Below are 12166 nucleotides of genomic sequence, written 5' to 3' on the forward strand. Positions count from 1 at the left end.
GTTTTACTTGCATGGAATGAATGTGATTAAAACAATATTTCTGCTTACATGGTAGATGATAATATTATAATTATTACACCTCATACTAATTTTCATTAGATTTAGAAATGTAACTTCAAAGAGCAGAGACACTGATCACCTTTGTATTCAACAGGGGTCAGAGAGGGGAATTTGAGACACCTGTGGTGGTTGTTACAAAGTTGAAACATCTTTTATTCTCTTTCTTTGTATGGATGTGTGATTCTTCAATGTTCTTTCAATTTATTAGAGGTGTGTTAGAGTCAGATGCACTTTCTCATGTAAACATAAAGACTTTTAAACATGGAAATCTTGTATGTACTGTCACAGTCTGCAACTGGTAAATTATTTTTAGGTGATTTCTGTTGTGAATGGACAAATATTCACGATAGATATTGTTTTTCCCTTTTAGAGTGTCAGTCAGCTACTGCTCTGCAGCTCATGATCAAGCGCTGTCATGGGAAAAGAAGCTGCAGCATATATGCCAGCACCTATGAATTTGGAGATCCTTGTTACCCAGGCATCCAAAAGCATCTTAATGTCATCTACACCTGTGGTAAGTTACAAAATTCTCTAACTCTCACTGGGCTCTATGTTTGTTGAGCAGTGGTGTGTGGAGAATAAGAGATGCAAAAAGTTGTTGAACTTCCAGTTGGCTCATGGTGACTCATATTTGGGTGACAAGCTTTGGAAAAGCTTTGGATCACCAGAGTAGTTTAATTCTCACTGGCTTTTTGTACTCATTTGCTCTATAGAAAAAGCAAAAAATGTGGAAATTATTAACCCATTCATCTGCTTCTTCAAGGCAGGAAAATCTGGCAGTGAAGTCAATCTGCTCAGTGGACGTTTACACACTGAATGTTGGCATCCTGCAGCAAAGCTGTGGTTATCAGTAGGATCCTTATTACTTTATTCTGTATTTATTTCATTTTGTACCATAGAATCAGGTGATTACCAAACCATACTCATTCACTGTGTTAGTAGAAAATCACTCCCAAAATCCTCAGGTAAACATTGCAACAATTTTTTTAACAAAATACTATTATTAAACAAAAAATAAACAGTTTGCTCTCAGTTGGGAGCTTAGGTCATTACATTGAGCAGACACTCTGCTGTTACCTGACTAGTCATCTTATTTTGCAACAGAGGAAAAATTGTTCCTGTCTGAGCTCTGTAGTATAAAAAACAACATCTGTCTTCATACTGTGATGACATTTTGGTCATTTGTAGCTGACATATTTTAAAATATTTCCTTCAGGGTTTTGCTTATATAGTTGTCACTAGGATCAGCTCAGTCTCTCTCTCTCTCAGTGTTCCTTTCTGCATCCATCTGGAAGTGCAAATTTTGGTGCTGTACTGAATGTGCTGAGCAGACAGTGGCTCATGTAGTGAAAGAGAAGCTGTCTGTGCCCTAAGACAGCAAAGGGTCTGTGGGTCACTCTGTGTGTAACTGCAGCATGCTGAGTGTGACAGAAAGCATTTGAGATGCAGTCACTGTAACATTTTGTGTAGTGGCTACAGCATGGTGGCTGTGCAGCACCCTGAGGAGCAGAGACATTGATGCAGGAGCATCAGGCTCTCAGCTTGTCTGGCTGTTGTTTCATTTGGCAGGAAGTTTGGGTTTTGCTTGAAGTGATGCAGCAAGAAGTAGCAAAGCTATCCTTGCAAAGCCCTATGAGATTTCTAGTCAGGAAGGTGATGTTTTAATATCACTTTTCTCATAAAAAGGCTGGGGAGAAGCTTATCCTCATGGGGATTTGACAGAAACAAAGGCAATGTAGAAGTCAAAACAGGAGCTCCATCCCTCAAAAATCCAGGGAAAACAAACAGAGCCCCATGATGTATTTCCAAGAGGATTTCTCCTTCAAAGGCCTGCAGGGCCTTATTCTAGAATTGTGGTCCTGGTCTCAAAGTCCACTATAAAAAGTACTAATGATCTCTTAATCTGACCTTAACTCTCTAGTCCAAGCCTAACTGCATCAGGAAATGAGTCACACTTGAGAGCACAAAATGGCATGTTTTGCTTTTCTGTGAGTAAAATCTGCCTCATCCTTTGAAGGTGGCCATGGCTCCTTTTCAAAACCATGATCTCAGACATGTCTCTGAACTGGATTTTGTGATCAACAGACACATATTTCTCGCCTCAAATAGCAAAGTCCTTCAACATGTGAAAATGAAATAAACAAGAAATCAAATTCCAGTTTCATGTGCTTGTGCCAGACAGAACTAAGTCCTGGAATTCTTTTAGAAGAAATGATAAAACCAAACATTTTGGTATTCTCATGACCTAGAGAATGATATCAGTGTAGAAAACCTCCTGCTGGCTGTCTTTGTTTCAGGTTTCCTTAAAGCTGTACACATTATGGCTCCTGGCATAGTGCTCTCCTACTTTCACCAAAACTGTGGGAGTGAAAGGGGACAGGCTGGGATAAATGGGCATGACTGCACTTCCCTGTTGCCTGTATCTCAATACATATCCCTGTTTCCCACCTCTTGCACTTGGAAACATGTTGTCTTTTGCTGTTGTTGTCTGGAGATCTGTGAAAGATGCAGTGACCCTGGCATACTTGGGAAATGTGATGGGTGTACAAATGGGTTTCTCCAAGCATCACTTCAATGCTTTTTGCTGCTGCTTCAAGTAAGTGACCCCATTACTCTCTGAGGTCAGGCAGTGCAGTCAGTCTGCTCCTCTCTGTCACTCCCTGCCTGCCCAACTGGGGTAGAGATGTCCTGCCATGTGTCACTGGTCTTACCTGTGAGAAAAACTGCCCTGTGTCCTTGGCCAGTGCTGCTGACCTGCTGCGCTGCTTCAGAAGAGTTGGTGAAAGCAAGAACTGTGATGGAGGTGGCTGTGGGTGGGAGAATCTTTATGCAGACATTTCCTTTGTGAGGAACTTCAGTATCTATAGGGACAGAGCAGCTGAACTTGGCTTCTGGTGCTAAAGCATGGGAAGGACTGGAAGGAGACCAATATTTCTTCTTCTGATAGCAACTAATGAAAAAAAGTCTGCTGAGTAATTTATGAGGTGACAAAAGGTAATATTAATGAAAAGCTCATGAGCTGTTAGCAGAAATCACAGCTGAGATGGACCCTGTGAGAGATTGGTAGTGTTTATGTAGACCAAGGCCTAGTGAAGAGCTGGTGAGGTGTCTTATCTCCCAGTCCTGGCAGGAGAACATCTGTAGGGTCTCTCGGGTCATCGTGTCCACTGTTCTTCTCTAGCCTGACAGAAGGACCTGGGCCCTATTCCAGATCTCCAAGAGGTAAATGGATGAGGCAGGAACTTTGCTTTCTTTAAGCCATATCCATATTTCTTGAAGGTTCATTCCTCCAGCTTCCATGTTTTATTGGACATGAAAATCCCTGCCAGACACACACAATTTTGCCAGATGAATCTGTTCTTAAATAAAGGTGCCATCTAACTTCTTGCCCAGCTGTATATTTTAAAAATATTGGTTGTAATTACTCCAGCCAGTGGGAATGGCTCAAGTCAGCAGTTCTCCATATCAAATTATATCCCTTTGCACTGTGGGCTCAAGGTCTGTTGGCATCACCTAGCTGAGAGGGAAATGCCACCAGTTTGTGTGTATGTATGAGATGATTGAAGCAAACAAGCACCCAGCAGCATGGTGAGATAGAGATCTCTCATGTGCATTAGGGTCCCATTAGCCCAGCCAAGGAAACAGATGAAAAAACCTCCAACATAAAAACATTCCGAACCTGAACCTTGGCAGGAGCTGAAATACAAATATTTGGCCCAAAGCCACATTTAGCTAATGAAATGGTATGGAAGGTGGGATTTTCCAGTATGTGGGTCCCATTACTGCACTAATAAATACATTAATTACTTTTTCAAAAGAAAAAGACAAGTTCATTCTGGGAAGCACATAAGGCCTGGTGAGGTTGAGCTCTGAGTGTGGCAGCTGTAATAGAGGCAAATGTAAAAATTTTAGTTCTGCCTTTTCTTTAAAATACCCTTAGAGTGGAAAAGAAAATAAAAAAGCAATTATGCAAGTGAGAAAAATAATACAATAAAGACTTACTAGAAGTCTTTCTCTCCTTGTTTCCTCTTCCCCCAAACTTCTTCCTTTGTCTCTGCATAAAACATTGTAATTTTTTGTAATAACTGTGAGTAGCTTGGAAGTGGTTTTGTACTTACTGATAAAACTTACTGTGCTCACAATCTTTTCATTTTCTTAATTGTCCAGTTATTAACTTCAAAGTCACTCTTTAATTCTCTATATCTCTTTCCTCTCTACTTTGCTAGATTAGTTTTTTTTGCCTGTGCTGAAGTCCTAACTGAGCACTGCATTAAAACCTGTGGAATTTTTTCACACACACAGTGCCACTTGGACTCAAGGAAGCCTTGAAGTGTGTGCTTTATTTTAGGACCTACGGATAATTACCATGAAAGTTAAATATTTTCTCAAATTCTTCCTTGAGTGGGGATGAGGGACCTGTCTGTGTGTAAAGTGAAACCTTATTCTGAAAGTCAAGGGAGCCATTCAGAGAGCCCACTGTCCCCACTGCCAGACCTGCCTCCCTGTGCATTCCATGCAGGCTGCAAATATAAACCCTCTGCTAAGGACCTGCTGTTCTTTAAATGCAGGCATCCATCAGAAACGGTTTGATGAGAATAAAAGAAAATAAAAGAAAGGGGATTGTGAATTTCTTTGTGTCTAGATATGCTTCAGTGGGTTGGTTATCAGTCCTTATAACTGGTGACTTTTTAGTGCTGCAGTTGGACATGTGCTGAACAAAATGGAGGATATATGGCCTTGGATGTGTTTTTGATGTGAATATCTGTCTTACATTTAGATGTGTACGTGCCTCCTGCTTGATTCATGCTTGCCAGGAAGGGGTCATTGGGCTGAGAGCTAATGAACTGCCATGGTAACTCATAAATTGCTTGGAAAACCCTGCAGTTCTGCCACATTAATAATCCTGCCATCCTGCTTTATGAGGCAATAAGCTGAGTCCCAGGGGCCAAGTGCTGCACATCCCAACGAGAGAATTGTGCAGGTAAAGAACAAAGCCTGAGCACAGGAGCAGCAGCTACTGTTGCTTTGGGGTGTCTGGTGCTGCTGGGAGACCAGATGGGGTCAAGGAGAGGTGGCTGAGGTGCTCTGGGGCAATGGGGGGGGTGCTGACCTTTGCTTTCTCTGAGTGCTTGGGAAAGCAGCCTGGCTTTCTCTAAAATGTGTTTAGAGAAATGTTCTTTCAAGCTGGACTAGAGGCAGGGTCTTTGTTGAACAAGGCAGCTCTGAGGTGGTTGCCCTCATGATGATGATGAGGAGGAAAGGAAAAAAGCTGCACAAATTCTCTCCTGTCATCTCAAAGGGACTGTGCTCTGGTCCATTAGCTCCTGTGCAGTAAATCTATCAATGCCTCAGGCTGGATGAATGTAATGGTTCCTTTTCCTCTTAAAATTTATGAATTAATGAATATAGAAAATGTATTTTTATCACTGCAAAAAGCGCTTTCTGTTGCTATAAAACTCAATTCCAAGACCTACATAAAATAGAAAAGGAGCAATTCCAGACTTCCAAGGAAAAAAACAAAAGCCTTTTACACCCCTTTGAAACAGGGCAATGCAGGCAAGGTCTTGCTAGGGAAAGACACACAGAATGTGTAGTGCAGACTTTCTTTCTTCCAAAGTTGAAATAAAATTTCTGTTTACAAACAAATAAACATTTTAGGCAATCTACCTCTAGGGATGTTCCACTGAATGTATAATGTCTGATAATGTTTGTTTAACTGGGTTTCTTGTATAATGCTATGAAACAGAACTCACAAACATGTGGATTTGAAATGCATGGCCACATAGGTTTGACCTACCAAATAAACAAAGAACAGAATAATGATATGATATAATTCCATGTGGCTACTTTCATTGTCAAGACACTGAGTTCAGATATAGTTTAGGACATCTATTCAAATCCTTTGTCATATTTTCCTAAGTTAATAGAGGTTTGTCAAGCAATTTTTGTATCAAGCCTATGCTTCTCTTCAAGCTATAGAGTATTTTTAAAAAAGCTATCCAATCTTCATGTAATGACTACAAATATTGAAATATTCATGAGGTGGGATTCATTTGACCAAGTGTAGACATATAAACCATAGAGATTTATAGTGTGTACATCACCTTCTGAGAAAAACTCCTTTTACAGATAATGTGGAGAAGCAGCTGCTTTTGAGGCACAAATCATCTCATCCTAAAGTAAGTGCCTGAAAGAGATGAACTGCATATTTGAAGTGACAGTTCTCCTGTACTGACTGTAAATGGGGTTCCTGGTGCTTAGCTGGAGTATAGTTATCTACATGTAGAACCTCTACAATGCAGATGTCTACATCTACATCCACTCACCCCTGGAAGTGTTCAAAGCCAAGCTGGATAGGGCTTTGAGCAGCCTGCTCTGGTAGAAGATGTCCCTACCCATGGCGGGGAGGTGGGGTTGGAACTGGATGAACTTTGAGATCCTTTCCTACCCAAACCATTCAGTGATTCCATGGATTCACGACCTGGTTAGATACTTTCAGCCACCGTGTTCTTATGCAAATGTTTTTTTGGTCAAAATTATCATTTCTACGTAATAATAATACCACTCTTTTGTCCTTATTTATTGATTTCCACTCTTTGACAGATCTCCACCTCTTAAAGATTCATCCAGGTAAGAGAGGAACATAATGTTTATTTAAGTTCTTGAGAAATTACCTCTAGCCATGAGTGTTAATGCTGAAAAAGTTCTCAAACAGCAGCTTGGTCTCTCGCACCTCAGCTCATGGTTATATCAATCTCTACACGTAGGTTTGGAGAGGGGTTTTCCTATTAACTGGTTTTGAATGGGACTGAGGTCAATTTTCTGCATTTTATCTTTTTTAATTCCCTAAATGTTTCCAGGAGTTAGGATGGGATCAATATATTTGCTGACTTCTTTGACTGGCTGATTGTTCTTTTGGACTTTTGTTCTCGAGGTCAGATTTGTTCTAAACTGTCAAAGAGTGCATCTGGTGGTATGACAGAGGGGGCAGAGTAGATGTTCCCTGGGGATGTAACATTTGTTACCAGGTTCTGCGAACAAATGGATTTGTTGACCCTCCTCCTTCTGCATGTTCCATCCAGGTGAAGAAAAAGCAAAGAACTTGTTTTCTTTTCAGAAACTTAGACCTCACATTCAGAATTACTCATACTTCAACAGACCCTGTTAAAAAAGCTGTGGTGTAACTAAAAACTGCACCATGATAGGTGACCAGATAGCTCAAGGCTGATGTTTTCTGACTTCTGAGGCTGTGATTTTATCACCTTTGGTGATGACTTAACAATTTTTGTGGATGCAGTTTCCTGCATCTCAGTGAAAAGCAAAGAGAAAACCCCTCAGTCAGCAAGACTCATAATCTGGATTCATGGCATGGATCTGTTGGAGTTCATGGATTACCTGAGGGTAAAGGCAAGATGCCATCTCTTTTGCTTGCCAGTGCTGAAGTGAGTGGGGCACATCTTTTACTAATGGGCTTGGAGGTACCTGCTCATAACGGGCCACAGCAGCTCTGCCATCCTGCACCAAGGAGGAACATGCTAAAGGGACAAAGAGCTGTTTATGGTTAACAGTAGTGATTGCACTGGGATGTCAAACTTGACACAAATAGCCTCATTAGTTTTAAGATGTAGGTTGGTAAATCAGGTAATTGAAAACTGTCATTGTGCTGCTCCTGTTTGTCTTTTCTTGCTGCACAGCTCACTGTAGCTTGATATGAATCAACCCAGGAGAGTCCGAACACGCCTGGCCTGGCTGGCCCAGACACAGCAACTCTTCATTACCAGGGCAGAATGAGCCTGTGTCTGATGCAGATTAAGGTAAATGAATATTCTGAGGAAGCAGAGCTCTGCATCTCAGGTGGAGGAGGAACAGGTAATGCTGTCACCTCAAGGGAAAGGCTTGAAACCCCTTTGATTCCTGCAGAGAAGAAATGGAGGCTTGGAGATAAAGATCATTGCCTTGGGAATGGGGAGGAAAGAAGATGGGTCTGGAGGAAGCAGAGAGGGACTTCAAAGGACACTTTTTATGATGATCTTAAGCAGAATGAGCTGTAAAACAAGTGCTACCTTACAATTAGGGAAGGTTTTCAAGCCTGCTGTGGTCCATCAACTCTGGGAGAGCTTCTGCTATGGAAAGAGTCCCATAAAGAGTTAGCTAAATTACTCTGCAACCCCTGAGCTCCATTGTTCATGAGGTGTGTGCACCTGAGACCTTTAATCCTTTTATCTCTGTGTTTCATATGTTTTAATTTGTTTTGTTTCATTTGGTAAGGCCTGTGGCCTAAAAGTCACAGGGGAAGACAGAAGGGAAGAAGGGTCAGTCTATTGTAGTGAAGTGGTGATAAGAAAGAGGCAGGTGGGACTTTAGTTTTTCATTCTGGTATTTTTCATATATTTTATAAATTTAGAAATTTGAGAAATGTTTTATAATGGACCTGTAGTTTCCACTGTAATAACTGTAATGCTAAACTGTAATGTAACCAAGGTTTTATGGTGGCTGACACAACTTTGAGGTTACTAAATAGATTTTCTCATGGAATGATTTCCTCTGGCATAAATATGCCCGAGTCCTTGAGGCTGAACAGCAATCTGCCATCTAGAGAGTAGATTTCAGGCCTGGGGTGGATCTGGAGGGTTCTGCCTGGCTGTCTTGAGATCTCCATGCTTGAATAGGAGGGGTGCAGTCTCAAAATGACTCATGATCCACCCATGATTTCACCCCAGAAAAGCAGTTCTACCTGAGAATGATTGTGCAAGATGACATCTGAATGTCATATGTCTAAAGGAAATCTCTCAGAAACTCTGGAGAGAGAGAAGTGGAGCAGAATTAAAGTTATATTGTTTCTGTGGTGATTTTTTTTTTCCCTGTAAGCTTAACCCTGCTGTAGAGACTTTCTATTCTTTGTCATATCGATGCCTTTAATGATGCTTTAAAATTCTGACCATGAGTAAGTGGTAGATATTTATAATTTTAATACCACAGGTTATTTTTTTTTACCTGGGAACACATTGAATAGCCTCATAAATAGGGTTACTCTTGTGTCTCCATGACTGCTAAGACCTGTGCAGATTTCAAATATAGTAATTAACTGTAATGTTGGCAGGTATGAGACTTTTTTACTGGTGAGGAGTTTGGCAGCCAGTCTGCCAGCCCTTTTCAAGCAGGAGACTGCAAGCTGCAGCCAGAGGAATGTGTCAGCAATGAATGGCTGACCCTTGATTCAGTGATCACCCTAACTCCTCCTAATTGAGGTTAATGCCAGAAGCACTGACACCTTGATGCTCACTCATTAGTGCCTGGAGGCTAGTGGAGATTGCTGACAGCTCAGTGAAACACACATTAGATTAAATGTAAAGGGAGCATTTGACACCATGACCAAGTAAGATATATTTGCATTTATGTATATTTGCCTTCTCTTTTTTAAAATGTATCAAGACAATGACATTTCCTTCCACCCTTTATAGAAGGATTCATGGCCGGTGCCCTACTGCCAGCACATGCACATTTGTCTGCTGTGCACCTACCACTGCCCTGCTGGTTTCTACTGCCCTCTCTCCACTTTAATGTGAAACAAATAGGAAATCTTCTGGGATTTGGAAAATGAAAATTTGGAAAATTTGTTCCTGACCATGAAAAGAGAATTAGAAGACCAGGACAGCGAGAAGAATAAAAAATAGCAGTTTTTTGAAAGTTACCAAAGATGCAAATATATGTGACCTCTGTAGTGGTGTCTTGGTACAATGGAGGTTTGTGAGCTGTTGCTGTAATAGAAAATCAATATAATAGGCACTCAGGGGTGTCTATAGCCCATTGATGAGAGCTACATGGGCATGGGTACATTTGAGGGATGTGGTTTACTGGTGAACTTGTCTGGGTTAATGGTTGAAGTCAATCTTACAGCCTTTTCCAAGCTAAATGATTCTATGATCAAATATGTAATTTAATTGCTGGGAAGTTCACTAATGAATGTTACCACAGCTACAAGAATCAGCAAGGATTGTTGTGCAATGTACTCAGTCCCTAAGAAGCATTTCCTGCTGTGGGTGATGTTACACAGGCAGGGCCAGCCAAACTTTGGGAGAAAGTGGTTGTCTCATTTTGGGTGTGGAGAACATTTACACAGGGGTTGTGTCATGGCAGATGAACCAAAGAATTGTCAACTCTCTTACCAATGTATATTCTGTGCAATATATATATTCAAAGTATATTCATTGTTAGATGAGTAGATACATGCTTTGTTCTCCAGGTGGAATTCTCACCATGCAGTGTTTGTTGCCCAGTCTTTGATTACATGAAAGAAAAGAAAGCAGTAGGATATGGCAAGTTAATTTCTAATTCACTGCTGTTTTGAACCTGAGGTGTGGCTCTCCATGGTCAAACCACTAGTCCTGTGTGGACTAGGCAGAGAGGAGGCTGCTGTGCCTTGTGTGAACTATGTGATTTATAACAGCTGAATGATGACCAACCTGGGTCTCTTTAGTGTTACTAAAAATAATTTCCCTTATTCTAGTTCAGGTTCTTGTTTGGGAGAGGCTAAATAATGGCAGAGTGTAGAGACTGACATTTATGAGTCTTCTCACTACCTGTGTTAAAACCCAGCCCTACATCATCCTTCAGTACTATAAGAGAACTCCAGAGAATCACTCCTTCTCCTCACTTTGGACATTTTCTTCCTTTTCTGCTTGATCTCTGAAGCCCAAGGTATGGGTATTTTATCTTCTGTTTGTAGGGAAGTTTTGGAATTGGCTTTTATTGTCATGCTGTCTGGTTGTCTCTGCCCTAGTGCTTAGAGATGGGGATGCCAGTGAGGCATTTAAAGTAGACACCTCCCAGAATTTCCTTAGGTCATGTCTGCTCAGCACAGATGACTTTTTGGGGGGCATCCCACCTTAGAATGGGGAGGAGATTGCCATGGAAATTTTGTTCTTCGGGAAACTTTCCTTAACATTCATCTGGCACTTGCATTTCCGACCTCCTTTTCAAGACCTCCATTTATTCAAAATATCCACACCCAAACAGTTAATGCCCCTTCAGAGAGACACTTCAAATACTGTTGACAGGGGCTACTTTTCATGTCCTGTTTTAGTCACTGTTTAGCTAAGCCATTCATGTTCAGCTCCTTTAATCTTCTCTCATAAATCAACCTGCCCAGCCACTCAATTGTCTTTTTGTTGTTTTTTTCCACAATTACCTGTATCTTTTAACAAACACTGAGCAGGCTTATGATAATTTTCTCCCTGGGGGCCAGCAGAGACTTACAATCTCTTTGCCATATATTAGCCATGACTGTTGTTTCAGCATTGGGCAGCAGCAGCACCCAGGAAGAAAAGCTGACTCTCTGCAGTTTCAGTCCCAAGTGTCCTGCTGCTCAGTATTTCACTTATTATTTCTTGTTTAGGTGAAATGAGCCAAAAAATGCAGGAGTTTCTGAATGTCAGAGGAGGGAAGCATTTCTGCATGGGGAGGACAGGATCCTGAGGAGCAGTATCAGGATCCTTTGCTGGCTGGTTGTGTTTCCAGCTTTACTGACACACAGGCCTGGGGTCTTAAGGATGACTGATACTGCATAATATAAACAAGGAAGCAAATCCTACTAGATCCCTTCCACAGATATTTTACTAAATTCCTTACCCTTGAGCCCACCCTGGGCCATCTCTTATCTTTGAAAGCCATCTCACAGCTGCCTGCAAAGACTCTGAAGCTGGTTAATCCCAGCAGATGGACCTTGGCGTCTATGCCTGGAGGGGAAGGAGCAAGGGTGGGAGGGCAGAGTCTTGGAGGTCTCTTTGTTAATGGGTGTCACTCCATTTTGGTTCAAGCCAAAGCCTCAGGGAGAGGCAGAAAACTGGTATGCAGCTTCATTTGGAGTCCAACAAACCTGCTTTGGGTCAAAAGTTGCCCCAGCCTGGATAAGCTCATAGCTTGCAGGGACCCAGGGAGTGTGTACCAAGGACCAACCTGTAAATGAGGATTGCACTATTTAGTCCCGGATCATATGTATTTGCTTCAAACTTTGATGGAATTCTCAAAGTATTTTCTTTAGAAGAAAAAAAAAAACCAACCACTTCTTGGAATGGACAAGAAATGCCTTTTTTAACAGGGTCCATGA

General features: G+C 41.4%; 1 protein-coding gene across 1 annotated transcript in view; it reads left to right on the plus strand.

Moving 5' to 3' along the window:
* The first annotated feature begins 459 nt into the window (after positions 1-459).
* Positions 460-12166, plus strand: part of EVA1A (eva-1 homolog A, regulator of programmed cell death) — a 104847-nt gene continuing 93140 nt past the window's right edge. Inside the window, exon 1 of the mRNA XM_077175150.1 lies at positions 460-574. Coding sequence (XP_077031265.1) covers positions 460-574 — 115 coding nt within the window. The remainder of the gene's footprint in view (positions 575-12166) is intronic.

This window comes from Agelaius phoeniceus, chromosome 3 (genome assembly GCF_051311805.1).
Source record: "Agelaius phoeniceus isolate bAgePho1 chromosome 3, bAgePho1.hap1, whole genome shotgun sequence".
Lineage (NCBI taxonomy): Eukaryota > Metazoa > Chordata > Aves > Passeriformes > Icteridae > Agelaius > Agelaius phoeniceus.